The sequence below is a fragment of the Fonsecaea erecta genome (genome assembly GCF_001651985.1).
Source record: "Fonsecaea erecta strain CBS 125763 chromosome Unknown Scaff2, whole genome shotgun sequence".
Classification (NCBI taxonomy): domain Eukaryota; kingdom Fungi; phylum Ascomycota; class Eurotiomycetes; order Chaetothyriales; family Herpotrichiellaceae; genus Fonsecaea; species Fonsecaea erecta.
The window spans coordinates 335,824-354,253 of record NW_017387245.1 but is presented as its reverse complement, the minus strand read 5'-3'; the positions used below and the strand labels follow the sequence as shown (position 1 = coordinate 354,253).

Genomic DNA, 18,430 nt, shown 5'->3' with positions numbered 1-18,430 from the left:
AAAGGTGGCTGGTGTGATGTCATGACGGTTCTTTTGGGTTTTTGCTGGGACTCGCAATTGATGTCCGCTTCATCTCCACATTGATGCTCAACCTCTCTGTTTCTGACTTGTTCTGTTGAGATCAAGCCACAGGTCTGTCGATCCCTCCTCGATCACGGCAAGATTTGGCCCAGATCCTGCCCAAACTTGGAACAAAGCAGGTCGTGTTGCGCGTGCCTCCTGCTACTCGAGGTGACGCCCTGTGCCACCAACTTGGCTGTGAGGTAATACACACCGCACGGCCCCCCTCCCACCTTTCACTCATAACTACATCACTTCCTCCATCTCTGACCTGCGTTGCCAGCTTTTCTCAGACTACTTATCCTTACTTGACCACCATTCAACCCACACAACGACTCATATCCACCTCTCCACAGAATCTCAAAACTGCTTGAGAACCTCACCTCGAATTGCGATTGAAGGGCTTGACCCGCCTTTGTTGTCTGTTTTCATACGTGATACCCCATTACCGCGTTGACTGAAATTTCACCATGGCCTCTGTAAATCGTCCCACAAACAACGCCATCAAGGAGAAGGATATCAACCAGAAGCTCCAGCTCTACGGCATCTACCAAGCCTTCGCCAATGGCAAAGTCCCTTCCAACAAGCAGATTGATGTAGCGCTTAACAGTGCACTTGCCTCCAAGGCTCTCTCTTCCCCATCCTCGAAACTCTCCCAGGAGGGTCGCAAACTCGTTGGAGATTTGAAAGAGGTCATCCAGCAGGCCAAATACCTGCTGCTGTCCAAAAATGACGGAAATCTGCTCCAGGAGTTCATTTGGGACACACAGCATCTCGACGGCAGCAATGCCAACCTTCCCAACGCTCCAACAGACAAGGCTACCGCTCAACAGCACGGCGATGAAGCTCTGGAAGGTCTCAAGACCCTTGGCAGACTCATCCTCTCGAACGGCCAGTTCCGGAAACTCTTGAATGATGCTGTCATTCTTATGCGAGATATGGCCGGCGACGCGGCGCAGAATGTTGCCAGCCGTGTCAATCCCTCCGAAGACCAGTTGAACCAAATCGATCATCCGGCGGAAGACAACACCTGGCATGAGGTTCCTGACCTATCCAAAGAGAACCTGAAGGGCCAGGCCCGTGACGCCTTCAACCAGAACAAGCCCTTCAGCAGAGAGGAAGCCAAGGATGCCGCGCAGCAAGGCTTGGACACTGCTCAGCAGCATCCCACCCCAGACAATCAAGAAGCCGGACGCGTGGGGCTGCAGAATGCGACTGAGACCCTGAGAACTCGTGCGCAACAGAATGTTCCCGACGAGCGCCAGGAAGACGTGAGGAAGGCTAAGGAGGCCACATCTCAACATACCAAGAACTATCTGAACAAGAAGGTGCCTCAAGAGCGTCGCGACCAGACTATCTGGCGTCTTAAGAAGATGGTGGTGGAGATTCAAGGCCACTCGGACTGTAAGTATTCGCTGCATTATACGATCAGGAAAAGTTGACTGACGCCCATCCAGATCGCCAAGCCATTGACACGCTGCTCTCCCTCGCAGAGACATATGGTGGTCATGCCACCGATTTGCATTCGCAGTCCACTGGGACTATCAAAGGTGCTCATGAAGATGACCGCTTGAAGAGTGCGGAGGCTAACTTGAAGGTTCGTGTAGCTGCCTACCGTGACAACAAGCATGCGCTGACAAAATTAAAGACACTGATTGAACGCTTCGCCAACTACACAAGCACTGATGACTTCTTCGACGCCTTGAACAACATCTATCGAGACGCGGATCGCGACCCAGAACTCAAGGGATGGTTCAAGGCCGTGGACAAATACATCCGCAGATGTCTGCAGGAGCAAGGATATATCCTCCAAGACGAAGCCAATGATGAGTACAACCGTCTTCAAGACAAAGGCCGCTTCCTCCTTCGCGACCGTTATCGCAATCACACCGACCGCATCCTTGACGAGATCAAATTCCTTGCAGATCAGTTCGATCAGGATCCACAAAACAAGGCCTTTGGAGATGCTGTACAGAAACTCTTCCTCGACCTTGGAAACGATGAGAATGGCAAGGCCACATTCAAGCCTCATCTGATCAAGGACCTTACCGAGGTCATTATTCCCGCGATCTTCGAGAATACCCGCTACATTCCAATCCCGAGAATTGAAGTTTCCGATCCCATGATCGATGCTGTGGTGGAGAATCTCGTCATCGAGAGCGACAACCTCTTCCCCAACGTCTTCGAGTTTGGTAGCGACAACTATTTCCGCATGGGCCGTAAGGGTGTCTCCAATAAGCGGGAGAACAAGTTCACAATCGCTGGTTCTGGCATTCAGATGGACCTGCAGGACGTCGCCTACTACATCAAAAAGAAACAAGGATTCCCCTCCATCACCGACAAGGGTGTCATGGACATCTTCCTCGGAGGCGAAGGTTTCAGTTTCAAGATCTCCGCCCGAAACGCCAATGCCAAAGACCGCAGCCACTTTGTCGCCGTCGATAAGGTCGATATCACCATCAAAAACTTGAACGTCAAGATCAAGCAGTCCAACCACAAACTATTGTTCAAGATCGCTAAACCATTGTTGCTCAAGACTATGAAACCTGTTATCCAAAAGGTCTTGGAGAAACAGATCAGGGATACCTTCGTGAAGGCGGATGCTTTCGCGTACAGTGTGCATCAGGACGTACAACGCGGCAAGGAGGCGGCTTTGGAGGATCCCGAGAATGCTCCGAACATCTGGCAATCGTACTTGAATTCTTATCAGAAGATGCTGACAGAGAAGAAGGAGAAGGCCAAAGATGTCACATCCAAGACCAACGTCAATATGGCCGTGACGAAACAAGATTCGATCTTCAAACATATCAATCTACCGGGTGGAGTGTCGACCAAGGCGACCGAGTACAAGGAGTTGGCCGCTAAGGGTGAACGTTGGGAGTCACCAATCTTCAGCATTGGCAGTGCTAAAGAGTCGACTGATCTTCCCAAGTCGAAATCGGTATCCCGCAAGCCGCACGATACGACTCCTGCCACTGTCCGTGGCGGTAATCACCCCAATGACGATAACTTGTCTACCGTGACAGGCACTACTGCTACCAGCAACGTTGCAGGCACTACCCCTTTCGGCACCACTGGTACCGGCCAAGCTCCAGGAACTGCCGGTTTCAGCAGCCAAGTTGACCGAGCGTTCGACCCGAACAAGAACATCACAAACGGTGGTGCCAATGTTGTCGGTGGTGTGACCAACGGCAGCGCCAACAAAACTTACTACGACGGTGTCACCCAACAGTAGGGTTCTGAAGATGGATCCTCGTGTTTTCCATGAATTCAACTGCTTGCATTGATACCCTGCTGAGAGTTTTGCTGGTGGTGGTGTACAGACTGGTGATGGAGGAAAAACATCGTGTCGACTGTGCTTACGAATTTCCTTTCATTCACAATGTGGTCCTGCAACACGAAGGCTTCTTGCGCCTGTAATTAGACCCCAAATAGGTCGATAGTTGACATCCGACTTTCAGGATTAGCAAAAAACATTCATTCAGCTTTCTGAGATCGTTAGTCTAAGTAATAACGTGGTCTTGCCCATAATGACGTATGCGATTCGCGACGCGCGACACGCGTGCTAGTCATTTCGGGATTAAATTAACCCGTGACCGCCACCTACCACTGCTACCTGCGCGATAAGCGATGGTGGTCGAACACCCTGCCTCCATCTGCGCCACCCGCTCATGTCTCCTAGCCTTAATAGCTGGTCCTCTCGCACAATTGTCTTCCAGCCCAGTGTTATTGTTCTCGCGGGTAGCAGCCCGAATGTCTGCCTCTTTGCGATTCGGCCATGCCCGCTCGGAATCCTAGATTGCCTAGGTATCCGAGACCAGTGTCACCTATTTCTGCCGACGAGATCCCCATTTGTGAGGATACAGCCGTTTATCGAGATCTGACGGACGAGGCTGCGGAAAGTTCAGAGCAGAGAGCAGCTAGAAGACGACGAATCGAGTCCCACAGCGCAGCGTATCTCCGTGGCCGGCCTTTATTTATTCTCACGGCTCAACTAAGAGGGCCCTTTGACAGCGGGTGGAAGGATCCTTGGGCCAGAAATACCACTACGAATACAAAGGAGACAGTAACAAGCCAACAGCGTTCTCTACCAGCTACCAAGCTTGCTCAAGGGAAGAAGCAGGATTTTACAATCTCAAAGGCAGAGTCCAATCGGATTCCAACAAGAGGAAATGAGCGGCGGGAAGAGAGCATTAGCGCACCTCCCAAGAAGAAGGATGAGTCTTTGCCCGGGGACAGCAAGGTGAGAGATTGGTTGAGGAGGAATACGAAGTATCAGCGGTCAGGAAACAGCCAGCATTACTTGACCCCTCCATCACCAAGTGAAGGCAAGGCGACGGAGCGGGCAGCTCCAAGACCAAACATCGATCCGACTGCCTCAGTAGACGATGTGGTCAGCGTCGCGGATCAACGGGATCTCCCTTCTGGCACCCTGAGGCACTCCCAGGAATTTCAGACCTGTCTTTCATCCCCTCTCAATTCGCCGATCCCAGAAGCTGCTCCGCTAGCGCGGTCTTGCTTCACATCCCCACCAAGGCAAGAGGACCAGGACGGACATATCTACTTTAAGCATCGTCACAGGGCGGCGAAGCAGTCGAGGACAGAATACGCGACTACAAGATCGAGACGTGGGGCAGAACGTCATACCTCGCCCGTCGGCAACCGACTTTCTCGTTACCCTGGCCCTAAGGACAGCTGCGAAAGAGCAACGGCTTCAGGTGAATCTCTATCTGGTCTCGGATTACAACCTCTTGCGAAGAAGAATCTGAATAGATCCGAGCCTGCCAAACATGTGACGCCGGGACTGAACGATGGTTCAGACATAGTTCCCAACGCACGAGACAGACCTCCACCTCTGTGCTTGACGGAAGAAACTACAAAATCTAGCATGACTGCCGAGTTGCCATCTGCTCAAGTACCACCACTTCCGGTGCTGGCCTCCCTTCCTTCAAACATTTCCAGTCACAGAGACATGCTTCGCGATGCCGTGAACCACTGTAATGACGAAGCTATCGACGCTGGGAACCGGAAAAGAGCCGCGGTCGTTGACGTACTGATCGCTGAGATTGATCCTGCATCAGTTGTGTGGTCCACGAATGAAGCTGGCAGTGGTAAACGAAAAGCTGCCTCTCCAGTGGGTAACAGAGCCAAAAGACGACTTATACCTGTGACGGAACACCTCGCACCGGACTCAACTCGAGGGTCGATAAAATCGATTCTCAAAGTAGCAAAGCCAAGCGTCACGATCCAGGACAAAATCACCGTCTCCAAGACAGCTCTGCTCCATGGAGAGGACCAGCAACCTGACGGAGACGATGGGCATCGCCCGGCGGTGACCGGCCCGGAACCCCCGAAATTGTCACCGGCTTCCGCCCCGAGGAGTATCCTCAAATCGTCCGCGCAGAGTTTGACGAAAGTGCTACCTAATCCCGGTTCGTCATCGGACAAGCAGGATGCACAACGACAACAGTTGCTCAAAATCGTCGATGCCGATGACGACTTTGACGTGGAACGTGCCATGGACGAATTGGGCTCTTATTTGGGCACCTGGGACGTGGAAAGAAAGCTTACATATGTCGATCTCTAAAATCACAACGGAACTGTTGTCCAGTCGCCAAAACAACAGTGTGTCACGTGTTTTGCGACGTGTTTGACATCTGCGACCGGTTCGTCGCTTGCTTTTAGAAATTCGGCGCCAAGGTTCAGGACCATTGATTGATGCTGGAACACGATTACGGTATCCGGGTTATTCTCTCTTAGGAAATGCAGAGGCAGGAAAACGCTCTACACACCCCGTTCCCTACCTCTCTCACTTTCTCTGCTTTGCCCTGCTTGCTTTCTTCTCTTGCTATCTTGCTCTGCCGGGGGGGGAGAGAGAGAAGGAGGGAAATCTATATAGGAATGAATAGACATGACCTTGACCTTGACCTCGACCTTGAGCGTGGCTTCGACTGTGCTGTGCTGTGCTTAGTAGTCACATCAAGAGGCTCGATTAGATAAATGTGTGCGAGCATGGTAGAACGGGACAAGTCGAAAAAAGAGAACAGAAAGTGAGTGAGTGAGTCGAGGAATGATAAATGCAGCTAGCTGCTGGGATACGACCAACTTTTTGACTAGTTCAGCTATGGTGGGTGAGGTCCACATGGCAGGTAAAGGAAGAACCGAAAAGGGCTCGCGAGGATCAATTGTATAAATATGCCCGTCTGCCGCGGGATGTTATAACTTATCATACATAACACTTGCTGGGTGGGCAGCTCAGCTCACGGCACATAAAGCCGCACAAATCCCTGCACAGTCCGTCGACACGTGACACAGTTTCCGAAATTGTTCAATGCTAGGCTGACTCGACAGTCCTCGCACACGCAGAGGCACCGACAGGGCCAGGCAATAATGCTCCGAGGAGCGTTTTGACAAACGACACAGGGCGGTCCAAACGGTCTGTCTTCCTCGGGACTGCTTGCGCTTGACGGGTCACTTTTCACGGTCGGTGCAGGTGCGTGCTTCTGTCGACGGTTGAGGATTAGTGATTCGAGCACCTCTGCTTCCTCAATGGAGGTAAGCGGCCGAGGACCCGTGGTTTGTGGTTCTTTGTACAGCGAGACGGTTGGGACCCGGCGTTGAGTCGATTGTGACGGGTCTGGCCTGCGTCCCGCAAGAAGGATTCGGGCTCGTTCGGCTTCAATCTCGCGACGGTAACGTGAACGAGTCATGACGCCAGAGGAACCAGAGGCCACAGTGGCAAGGTGCGAGGCAAGAATCCGTGCTTCTTCACGAGATTCTCTGTCGGGTGGATTCAGAAGTCTTGCGAGCGTCGCCGCATCCAGAGGCGAGTCTGTGAAGGCGGGTGTTGATTCTCTGGTTTGGACGCCAGAGAATGACCATGACGGTCCTGTCGTTGACTGAGTTGGTGTGCGTGTCCCCTCGGGCTCAGACTCCCAGGCATCTTCTTCTCCGGCCTCGCTGTCGTGGGTGCTGGCCTGCGTGGACATCGAGATAACACTCGTGGTGTCGTCGAAGTCATCATGATTTGATGGCTCATAGTCTCCGCTGTCGTCTTTCGCGCCAAACCACCCACCCGACTTCCACCACTCGTACAGCTTCGTGTCGAGGAGTTCATCCACCCTCTCGCCTGGAAATTCGGTCATCAACCGCCTCCTCATCTCAGGCTCGATATCGACATCATCGCTGCTCGCTATTGTGAGCTTCCCATCTTCTGTCAAGATCCAGAAGTCAAGCATCCCTTCATTATTCGGTCCGCTGGGCCTCGAATTCATCTTCTTCAGGGACCGACCGACGATTCGTCTAAGCCAACGAGGTCGCGCCGTGATGCCGATCGTGTCCAGCAGGACGCCAATCCCAAAGCCGATATATCCAGCGATCAGGAATATAATACCGCGAAGATAGATCATGATGAGGTAAAACCGGGTGGTGCGTTGTACAGCGCCAACTCCGCCCGCACGGGGAGTAGGGTAGACGAATGACCCTTTGGCTTCGTCATCCCTTTTGTCGAATTTCCGCTCTTGGGAGTAGCCTGACTCCCAGACACCACCCTTGTCCGCGGCGCCCGGGCTCGAAGGAGGAAGACCGAATTCTTCCAGAATCTGAAATTGCGGGCCGTTGGGGAACGAATTTTGAAAAGCTCCCATTTCACGCATGGAGTTCTCGAATTCATCTAGCCTGTCCTCTTCCAACCACGTAAACTGGCGGACTTCGACAGCCCGGCCCTCGTTGAGGAAGACCGCTTCTGATGCCGCTGCTAGGGCAGCAAATCCGGTGCGGAGGAGTGCTGTGTAGAAGTCCTCATGCCAACGGATATCGATCCCCCTGGTCTGGACGGCAACCTGGAGATTGTCGTGAGCTATCATGAAACGTTCTTTGAGAGTGGTTGGCCGTGGAATGTGCGGATTGGTGCCCAGGGAAATTGCCGTCAAAGTGAGAGCAATCAAGTATATGAACAGACAGATCACGATCCCGACCAAGATGAACATATGGGGAAGGAATCCTATAATCGCCACTGTAGGGAAGTGTAAAAGGCTGCTGACAGGACGATTGTCTCCGTTATCGCCGCTTCTCACCATGACACTGGTCGTGCAGAACCCCCAGACAAATGCCGCCATGAACGACAAAGCCCATATTCCGGTATTGACCAGTCTCCATTGACGCTGCTTCCCCAAAACAGCGATGATGTGGGACGAAAGCGAGTTCAAGCACGATAGCAGGGTGACCAACAGTACTTCTACCGGAATATTGACCCGATCAAGGAGGTGCGGACCCGTCAACGCGGTCGTGGCGTCCGCAAGAGCTAATATTGTACCTGATGCGGGTATCGTAGGCTGGGAATCGAGGCTAGGGGCTGTGGCGTTTGTCTTACTGCCGCCGGATGATCTGGATGACCCATAGTACCCCAGACCTAGGGTGTGGGAGATCATCGTCTCAGCCTCGGCGAAGGCCAGAGAATGCTCGAACACGGACATTCCAACCTCGACTGATGTGGGAATTTGTTGCAGCGAGCAAGATAGATTTTCAATAACATGGGACAGGCTCAGTCGCAGGAAGGACGGCCAGAGAAGCGAGAAAGAACCATAGGGGGCACGGACATCGGGACTTGGTCGGCTCATTCCCACTGCGGCACAGGCTTGGGCATCTGTCGACTGGAACAACAGTGTCGATGTCAGGGTGTGCAGCGGGCCACCGTCTGTCGACCAATCTAAGAGGCTGTATTTGTTGTTATCGCCGTGTCGATACAGCGAGAAGTCGGGCGATGTTTGGCATCGAATGGCCTGCAGGAGCTGATGAATCTGAGTTATGAGCATTACAATGGGTATGATTCGTAAAGCCAATCTCCTCGACCAAGTCAGCTGTATTCGTTGCCTTGACGCTCCGTACACGCTGATTCTGTTGAGAATCAGTGCCTGTACAAGTCAGCAGATGTCGTTGTTGTGTCCGACAGAGGTACTCACTACCGCGAAACATATGAAGGCCCATCTCGACGTGAGGTAGTGCAACATACCCCAATAAGACTTAAATCCTGTTGCTTGGAACACCTCTGCAAAGAAGGTTGACCAACTCTCTACCGCCGCGTCGCCCACTGCCTGCGCCAGACCTGGTTGGACTGCCGCATCTGCCATGGCCTGGGCCCCAGCAGTGCCAGCAGCAGTGGCCGCCCCAGCTCTTGTCAGACTAGTGATACCGAATCCTTCCAAAATGAATCGGTTCCATATGTGGAGGAGGGCTCGATCGATCCGTGAGGCAAGTCGAAGTGGGAAGCGGAATATCGGGTGTTTGGTGAGGGGGAGGGCGAAGGAGGAGGTCACATTCGCCGCCGCCGTTCTGAGGTTGGTCAAGTTCAATAGGGCAGGCGAGGCAGAGGTGATGGGCCCGTGGGCGACTGCAGAAGCTGCTTGTGCTGCGGTTGATTCAACCGAGACCATCGTGTCCATGTGTCTCCCCGCTCATGCGGGAGGGAAGTGATGAGTCCAAGTCATCGGAAAGCAGAGCTTGTCAGGTTGTTGCAGTCGCAAAAAAGAACAGCACCAAGTTATGCAAATAACAACACCAATTTCCAGGAGTGAGAACAAGAAGAATGGGGAAGAAAGCGTTGTGGTCGCATTATCTATGAAGTTATTGAGATGATGGCCGGCCCAACCCCGTTGCCGAAAACCGGTTGACTAGATTTAGATCACGGGTATTTACATAACTTAAGCATCACTGGAACATGGCGCTCGCGCCGCAGCCACGCGAACTGCCCGCGGGTTTCACGTGGTGTTGCATCTCAGCCTGGCCTCCATTCCTTTACATATATTCAGAGACACTCTATTTATATTTGCTTCAGGTGGTGCTTCGACCGAGTAAGGTGTGGGGGTTTTCTGTGCTCAATTACAGTAGACTTATAGAGAAGTGGTTTGGGGATGCATCTGCCAAAAAAAAAACCCGTAGAAATATGGCTGAGTGAATATTCGCCATTCCAACTTCTATTCTTATGAAGAGCCTGATTAATGTAACATATAATTTATACTTGAAGAGATTCTCTCGCAATCGACCATAGGAAGTGGAAAACAGGGCTTCCCGTTCGCTCAGCCGTACTTAAGCCGCTTGCCGATTAGTTAGTACTACCGTGGGTGACCAGGTGGGAATCCTGATTGTTGATTGTTTTTTGCTTGAGGAGGTAATTCACAAATTGGTAGATGGCATACATCGTGGGGGCTTATATATGGGCGACCCGGATACTGGCCAACGTGAAGACCAAAACGAATTGTTAAACACCACTTTCCCCCCTCTCAGCGTCGCCAGCAACTCCAGCCATCGACTCGTATTTTTGTCGAAGTTGCAATCGAGGTGGATATTTCTTCTGAAGCTGAGGGGGAGTTCTTGCCTGCCATATCCGTACATATATTATATACATTCTCTCTCTTCCAGCTGCTCATTGACTGGCCTGGAGTGGCAGATACGGTGCAAGTCTGTTTAGTTGACTTTCCACCCTGAGCACAGAGTTCCCGCTCCACAATTTCCACCCCAATACGAGAGAGACTGCGGAGTCGGTGTCGACGAATGTCCAAGAATCGGGACGGATGGTGATCTGCGCCGAATGTTCGACCAGAACCTTGATTTTCAGATGAGGGCGGTGGTGACAGTGTACCTGATGCCAGCATAAGACTGCCTCGATGCCATGACTGGGGTTTCCCTGTTCGACCTTCCATCTCAGGTGCGACGAATGCCAGCGTTGCCGACAGCACGAGAGACTCCAGTATGATGTAATGAATGTCTGAAGTCAGTGCACGTAACCTGCTTCTCGAACACACTCTGCACCTACCCAGAGTTGAGAGCACATACACGGTTGGCAATTGCCGTCAATTTGTATTTGTTGTGACTGTCCCCCCGTCATTTTGTATAGGAACGGACAGGTCTATGATACGTGACACAATAAAACCCATTCCGAGAAGGATGTCAAAGCTTGTGTCGGCTTAAGCAATGACGAAAACGATGACGATGCCCTGATCGACGCTGATGGTGCGCGAGTTGTGTGATCGACGTCCTGATCGTCGCCCCGCACTTGGGTTGGGCTTCTCAGGACGGTACAAGTGGCACCGTCTGTCCTGCAGCCGAAGGATGTCGCAGCATATATGCTTTGAGAACAGGGACAGACGCCAATGGCAGAGAGAGCCGCACTGGTGGCGAGGATGGATTCCCTGCGCAGGCGGGGAGTGAGGCTGTACAAGGTCAGTCAGTATGCGACCCTCTTGAAACACGGCAAACCAGCACACACCAGCACTTTACCTACTGACCTGAAGGGCCCAATGAATGCAAGTGGTGCCTGGTGCTTTCACTCGAAAAAAAGACATGTACAAACCATAGAAGGAGTGGTTGCTGGGATGTTGCTGGGATGTTGCTGCCCACAATCATCGACTTCCCTGTTTGCCTGCGTCTGTCTGTCACGGTAAACGCGTCATCCTTCAACAGAGAGAGAGACACTTCGCAAGCTACAAGTACTTGACTTGATCTCACTTCTCTTCTCTTCTCTTCTTCATCCCTCTCGACATCTATCTTTTCTGCACATCCTTCGGCTCTAATCACTGACCACACACTGCCCAACATGTCTTCTCTCATCCGCGTGCCCATCCGCCGCAACCCTCACTACAAACGCAATGGCCTCAAGTCCTACGTCTACATGCTTAACAAGTACCGCATTGCTCCCACCATCCAGGGTCCTTACTCCGCCGCCAGAGGCAAGAAACTGCTGGTCAAGCAGAACGCCGATGGCTCTCAGGGTGAAGTGTATGTGCAGCGTCTGGCATGAATCCTGAAATATACTGACCACTTCGCCAGGACTGCAAGTGACCAGCAGAATGACTCCCTGTACACCGTTCCCGTCAAGATTGGTACACCAGCTCAGACACTGAACTTGGTGAGCTTCTCGACCCCTCCCAAGTACATCACTGACCATCACCCAGGACTTTGACTCGGGATCCTCTGACCTCTGGTGCTGGTCCACCGAACTGCCACAGAGCACTTTGTCTGCAGGCAAGGGCCATACCATCTTTGATCCTTCCAAGTCGTCCACATTCCAGACCTCTCAGGGCTCCACCTGGCAGATCCAGTATGGCGATCAATCTTCCGCGTCCGGCAAAGTCGGGACAGACAACATCGAGATTGGCAATATCACCGTCAAGAACCAGGCCATTGAGCTCGCCACAAAGCTGTCGTCTCAGTTTACCCAGGATACATCCTCAGACGGCCTTCTCGGTCTCGCGTTTGGCTCGATCAACACCGTCCAACCGGAGCCTGTGCAGACACCTGTTGCCAACATGATCGCCCAAGACGACATCCCTCAGAATGCCGAGTTGTTCACCTGCTATCTGGGTTCCATCAAAGATACGAATGAGGAGTCATTCTGTAACTATTGACCCCTGTTCTTAGATTTGTCAAGTCCTTTCTAACGTGAACCCAGACACCTTTGGTCAGATCGATCAGTCAGTCGTCCCGTCCGGTTCTAGCATCGGCTACACCCCGGTCGACAACTCTCAGGGGTTCTGGATGTTCGACTCGACCTCTGCCCAAGTCAACGGCAAGACCATTCAGCTCTCCGGGAACAAGGCGATTGCGGATACCGGTACCACTCTTCTCCTGACATCCGACGAGGTCTGTCAAGCTATCTACAGTGCCATTCCCGGTGCCAAACAAGACAGCACGGAGCAGGGCTGGGTGTTCCCTGCGAGCACTGCTGAAAATGATCTTCCTACCGTCACGTTCATGGTCGGCGACACTCCCATCACCATTGAGAAGCAACACCTTGGGTTTGCCGGTGCCTCTGATGGCAATATGGTGTACGGCGGTATTCAATCTCGCGGCAGCCAGAACTTTGACATCTTCGGAGATACCTTCTTGCAGAATGTCTATGCGTGAGTCCAGGATTTCCTTTCACGTCCCCGACAGAATCTGACCGTGTATAGTGTCTTCGATGTCGGCAACACGAGATTCGGGGTAGTGCAACGTGCAGCATCAACATCGACGTCGACCTCGTCTTCGACGTCGACCCAGCCCAAAGCGGAACTGTAAGGAGATGTGTTCATCATCTCTCCCTAGGAATGCTGGCCTCGATCAAGGGCGCATACCATCAAGTGTGAGACATGAAGACGGGGTAAACAGTGTTGTTTAATGACGTTCCTTGTTATGAGCACACGAATGAGAAAGGAACGGGGTTTTATCCGATAGATCCTATGTAATAATACTATGCAACGAAGCGTTTCAAAGCGACCAGACTCCCTCGAATATGCTTGTACTGAAGAATTCCTCGCATTCCTTCCTGCACCGTCGCCTCAACGTTTCACACCTTGTTCCATGTCAAACATCTTCCGCCCTTGAAACCAGGTCTGTCGCACCCTCGCCGCCAACAAGCCAGCAGGCGTCCAGTCCATGTCCAGCACCAGAAAGTCGGCACTCATGCCCTTTCTCAGACTACCCGTCCACGTCTCGGCGTGCCGCGAGTACGCCGCGCCGGCCGTGGCCGCCTTCAGCGCCGCCGTCAGCGACACGGCGAACTGTGGATTCGTCCTCTCGGTCGACTCGGGCTCAATGGCCGACCGGCGCGTGGTGGCGTTGTAGAGGTTCGGCAGCGGGAGGTGCGCGGCGGTGGGTGCGTCGGTCCCAAACGCCACGGGAGCGCCGCCCTCTAGGAACTCGCGGTAGGGAAACGCGCGGCGGCAGCGGTGGGTGCCCAGCAGCGTCGGCCAGGCCTTGAACAACGCCGGGTCCGAGTGCACCGGCTGCACCGACGCCGTGATGCCCAACTCGCCCAGCCTCTTTGCGTCGCGCGCCGACGCGAGCTCCAGGTGCTCGATGCGGTGGCGGCGGCGGCGGCAAGGTGAAAGGGGCTTGTTGAGGCTGGCGAAGGCGTCAATGGTCTGCGTGATGGTGCGGTCTCCGATCGCGTGCACGGCAATTTGGAGACCCGCAGCGTCTGCCTGCTGGATCACCCTGGTCATCGTCGCCGCCGGCCAGATGGGCTCGACGGGATTGGGCTTCGCGCCGTATGGTTGGCTCAGCGCCGCCGTGCAGCTGTCGACCACGCCGTCGCCGATCAATTTGATGCCCACGACGCAGAAGGAGGGGGACATCGCTGGGGGGTATTTCCGATGCACCTCGATCGCCCGGTCCAGCGTGGCTTGTATTTCTGCATCCGAGTCGCTGTACGGGACGAGCCAGTGCGCGGCGATGTGCAGCGGTAATTCGTCGTTATTGCGGGCGCGATACGTCTCCAGCGCAGTCCACTCATCCTCGTCCATGGCCATGTCAATGACCCCCGTGTACCCGGCCTGCAGGTATGCCTCCACCGCGAGGTGCAGGGCCGTCTGCTTCTGCTGGGCGGTCAGGGTTTTGGCCAGGAACGGCCACACCAGCAGGGGGAGCGCCCCTTCGTCCAGCAACCCCGAGGGTCTGCCCTGGGCATCCCGATGGATGGTTCCTCCGGGGGGATCTTTCGTCGTCGCATCATCGACACCCAGCTCCGCCAGCGCGGCCCTGCTGCACCACACCGAGTGCAGATCCAGGGCTTCGACGTAGATGGGGCGGGCGTGCGGCGGGTCGAGGTCGTCGAGCATGCTCGCCAGCGGAGTTCCGCCATGGCTGCTGCCGCCGGTGATCGAGGCCTGGATCCAGCCTTTACACAGGATGCGCGGGGCGGCAGGATTCGCCACGGCGAACGCGCGGATCGTCTCCCGGATCTGCTCGAGCGACGTGCACCCCATCACGTCCAGCTTGCCCAGCGACAGGCCGAAGTGCAGCATGTGCACGTGGGCGTCGATGAAGCCGGGGGTCACCACACGGTTGCCGGCGTCGACCACCTCGACTTCTGTTGTGGGCGCCTCACAAGCCATGGCTTGAGCCAGAGTTTCCGATCCCTGGGGCCCGACGTATTCGATCAGCCTGTCCCGAACCACCAGACACCCGGGCACGAGATCCTCGCCGCAATCGTCGGTGCTCGTGAAGAGGCGGGCATTTGTGACGACGGTGGTGGGAGACATTGTTTCTGACTTCTGTTAGAGGCAGGGCGTGGTGAGTTTGGTGTATATGTGCTGGCGGCGAGTGAGTCGAGTGACAAACAGATATATCGATAGACAGGATGGAATCTGTTGCAAGAAAGTAAGGAAGTAAGTAAAGTAAGTAATATGTCCTCCAGCCAATTCACGCCCTATCTATTCATCATTCCGGGCCAGCAAGCAACAAGAAAAAGAAGATGATGACGATGATGATGAGCCTCTCGTCTCTGGTAAACGTACTCTTTGTATTATCTTCCTCGGGGGTTTCAGACTTCTTCCATCTTGGCGAGTTTCCACAGATATATTACAGATAGATGTCGCCTTTCGCCGGCCCCGAACGCCTTACTTGCGAACGAAAAGATCAGGCCTGGAGAGCGAGGATCCAGCAGATGCATATTGATTGATTGGTTGATTGGTGGATTAACCGGTTACTCCGTCCATCATCTCGCATCTGGAAGTCGGTGGCGACGGCGGAATAAAGTCTGCCATCGCGCACGGTTCACGCTGGACTGGAGTATGGACGCCTGTATGGCATGGCAAGGAAGGCGGAGAAAGGCGAGCACGGGCAGCTTCGTCTCTTGAGTGTGAGAGTATGACAAGTCTGTCCCTTCTGTCTCCAGCACATAGGAGGTCTGGGCCGTGAGCAAACTGAACATGCCTTTTCCGCCTGGCGCAATGTGTCGCTATTGGCTCGCACGGACAAGGATTCAGCAACCACCAGCACCACTTCCTCCTCCTTGCTGGAGCTTGGATATCTATTCGCGTGGAGTCCGTCCGACAGGGAGTGAGAGAGATCACCCCGACTCGGAAACAGGGATGCAAAGTGATGAAGGTACTGTAGGTCACTCGGTACATACTGGGTTCTAGACTAGTTGTTGTCTTCTCACGGACCCAAAATGTGGACTGTCTTTATCTCTCGCTCCGAGTCTCAGCTCGGCCTCCCCTGCGTCATGGCTGCGTCTTCCAGAACAGGATAGATCTCTGTCCGGCGAGGGCGAGAGTCAAGGGGAAGGAAACTTCGGTCTCGCATTGAGCAAAGTTTGTAAGCGACTGTAAGCTGTGGAGGAAAGAAAGGAAGAAAGTGTCAAGTATGGCATGGCATGGAAACGACGGTCAAAGCTCAAACTTTTTATGCTTGAATACATATGAACTGGATACGATAACAAATATAGAAGACACCAAGTTGTCACAGCCCCCACCATATGCAGGTCTACACCTCTACCAGTGTACGTCTTAAAGCAAAAGCAAACCTACGCTGCGGCCAAAGGGTGACCAGCGTATAGACGGTATTTCTCTGCCGAATGCGCCCGGAAACGCTTGCCAAAACGAATAAAGATGATGTTACCCAGCAGGATAGCAACAAAAATCACCGAGGCCGTAATGAAGACGTTTCCCAGACCAACTGCCGTAATCCACGGCGTCAATGCAAACACCAGGATGGTGGGAAACAGGTTCTTCACGAAGGTGACGGCCACAAGCGAGTCTGAGATGATCTGTCCAACGGTCGAGTCAGCAACTACTCTTGAGTTTGGAGAATTTGGCCACCCACCTCGGTGTAGGCGTCGGTCAAGTACGTCAGGGAGAGACTCTGCGCTGGAGCCGTCCCGAACGAACTCACACCCAGCCCAACGGCCACGAAAGGCCACGGGAGACCCTTTTCAAGCCCAATCCCAAACATCAACAAGCCTGCCGCGACAAACGGCGTGAACGCCAGGATCAGCCACAGTCGCATCTCGGGCTCGTAGACCCCGCCGTTGCTCCTGGCCATCCGCAAAATCATCCAGTCGCTCAGTGGTCCGCAGATGAGTGCGGCAACCAGCGTGCCGATGAACAACGGCAACCCAAAGAGTCCGATCTGCTGGGGCTCGAAATTGTACGGCGGCAGAGTCATGTAGACCGAATACACCGTGATGGGCATGATCCCCGCCGCGGTCATGGCTCCGTTGAGTAGCGACATGTACAGCACCGCGGGGATGTGCCAGAGGATGAGAAAGGGCTGGTAGCTATGTCTGACAAAGGCTCGGATGGATTTTGGTGATGAAGACCAGAGAGCCAGCTTTTTCCAGTACGGCTTAACGGGGATGTTAGGATCAACCTCAACTTTGGTGAGTTGAGGCTCCCGGTGGGTTACCTCAACAGTATCAGAACCGGCGTCCTTGGAGGGGGGTGACTTCTCCTCCGAGCTCTTCTCTGTCGACCCTGTGAAATCGTCCTGAGAAGGGCGATTAGTAGTGGGGAAGCCGTCCAGGACCAAGCCTTCGTATTTTGTCTCCTCGTAGAGGAAGAACATCAGAAGCACAAACACTCCAATCAAAATGGCAGTCCACCACCAGACCCAACGCCAGCCCTGAGACGTGGTAACGTATCCGGCGGCAAGCGGAGCCAGCGACGATCCAATGGTCAGAGTCCAGATGTAAATGCTGTTCATCAAGCCACGCTGGTGGACGAAGAAGACATCTGCAACCGTCATTTGTATCATGACCTCGCACAGGGCTCCGACGAAACACCCGAGTATGTTGACCATCATGAGATCCGTGACGTTTCGTACCCGAGCAGACCAGACTGATATTCCGCACTGGACAGCCAGACTGAGGATGTACACTGGGCGTCTGCCATATTTCAGTGCGAAGGGGAGGAGGAAGATGCCTCCTATGCAGAGGGATCCGCAGCCAGCGGCGTAGCTGTCATTGAGAATGTCGTAGCTGAAGCCCAGCTCCAGGTTCATCGACGCCCAGGTGACCGTCACCATGTTGATTCTGGGGATGGACATGAGCGACTACTTTGAAGAGTAGTTGTGGAGGGGTACATACAATGCAAAGACCAGGAGCACATAGAAATTCGCAAGGACGAAGTTGAGGTATTTTCTCCATGCTGGCCAGTTCTGTTTTCACTCAGCCTTATACTCACATTCGATATATGTTGAAATGGCCTACCAGCGGATCATTGGGGTCAGTGGTGGGCTGGGGCTGGAGGATAACGTCGGCGTTCTTGCTGTGAAGATCTATACACAGTGTGAGTGCTTGGAAGCGTGTATCATACGACACAATCTGACCTTCAATGCGAACTGTGCCCGGAGGCATGGGCATGTCGACACATTGGCGAGGGAACGACATTGCCTCGAACGGGTATGGGAGGTGACAGTGATGGTAGACAGTCTCTGTCTGCTCCTCGTCGGAAGTCCTCTCGCATTTTTATATTCCTAACCCGGGCTTGCTGGAGCATCCTCTGCCGCAGACACAGATAACGAAAAGCCATGTTGATGATCGTAGTCTGTCGTCGACGTGAGCAAGGGTGCTTTGTCCCCCAGGTCTATCCGCGAAGCAAAGCTGAACAAGGAA

At 53.6% G+C, this 18,430-nt stretch overlaps 6 protein-coding genes across 6 annotated transcripts; 3 read left to right on the top strand and 3 right to left on the bottom strand.

Moving 5' to 3' along the window:
• Positions 1–530: 530 nt before the first annotated feature.
• Positions 531–3,295, top strand: AYL99_01891 (hypothetical protein; the record flags this gene model as incomplete). The annotated part of the gene is made up of 3 exons (XM_018833407.1): positions 531–1,464; positions 1,518–1,657; positions 1,709–3,295. 3 exons carry the CDS (start codon positions 531–533, stop codon positions 3,293–3,295), a joined length of 2,661 nt encoding a protein of 886 aa, XP_018696031.1.
• A 543-nt stretch (positions 3,296–3,838) lies between these two features.
• Positions 3,839–5,647, top strand: AYL99_01890 (hypothetical protein; the record flags this gene model as incomplete). Its single annotated transcript, XM_018833406.1, has 1 exon — positions 3,839–5,647. The coding sequence occupies one exon, from the start codon at positions 3,839–3,841 to the stop codon at positions 5,645–5,647; it is 1,809 nt and encodes a 602-aa protein (XP_018696030.1).
• A 673-nt stretch (positions 5,648–6,320) lies between these two features.
• AYL99_01889 (hypothetical protein) lies at positions 6,321–9,491 on the bottom strand (the record flags this gene model as incomplete). Its single annotated transcript, XM_018833405.1, has 2 exons — positions 6,321–8,972; positions 9,021–9,491. 2 exons carry the CDS (start codon positions 9,489–9,491, stop codon positions 6,321–6,323), a joined length of 3,123 nt encoding a protein of 1,040 aa, XP_018696029.1.
• Positions 9,492–11,650: 2,159 nt separating this feature from the next.
• On the top strand, positions 11,651–13,113 carry AYL99_01888 (hypothetical protein; the record flags this gene model as incomplete). Its single annotated transcript, XM_018833404.1, has 5 exons — positions 11,651–11,832; positions 11,884–11,962; positions 12,009–12,450; positions 12,506–12,956; positions 13,008–13,113. The coding sequence occupies 5 exons, from the start codon at positions 11,651–11,653 to the stop codon at positions 13,111–13,113; spliced, it is 1,260 nt and encodes a 419-aa protein (XP_018696028.1).
• Positions 13,114–13,373: 260 nt separating this feature from the next.
• AYL99_01887 (hypothetical protein) lies at positions 13,374–15,077 on the bottom strand (the record flags this gene model as incomplete). The annotated part of the gene is made up of 1 exon (XM_018833403.1): positions 13,374–15,077. The coding sequence occupies one exon, from the start codon at positions 15,075–15,077 to the stop codon at positions 13,374–13,376; it is 1,704 nt and encodes a 567-aa protein (XP_018696027.1).
• Positions 15,078–16,342: 1,265 nt separating this feature from the next.
• AYL99_01886 (hypothetical protein) lies at positions 16,343–18,178 on the bottom strand (the record flags this gene model as incomplete). The annotated part of the gene is made up of 4 exons (XM_018833402.1): positions 16,343–16,585; positions 16,642–17,848; positions 17,903–17,973; positions 18,026–18,178. The coding sequence occupies 4 exons, from the start codon at positions 18,176–18,178 to the stop codon at positions 16,343–16,345; spliced, it is 1,674 nt and encodes a 557-aa protein (XP_018696026.1).
• Between the last annotated feature and the right edge of the window lie 252 nt (positions 18,179–18,430).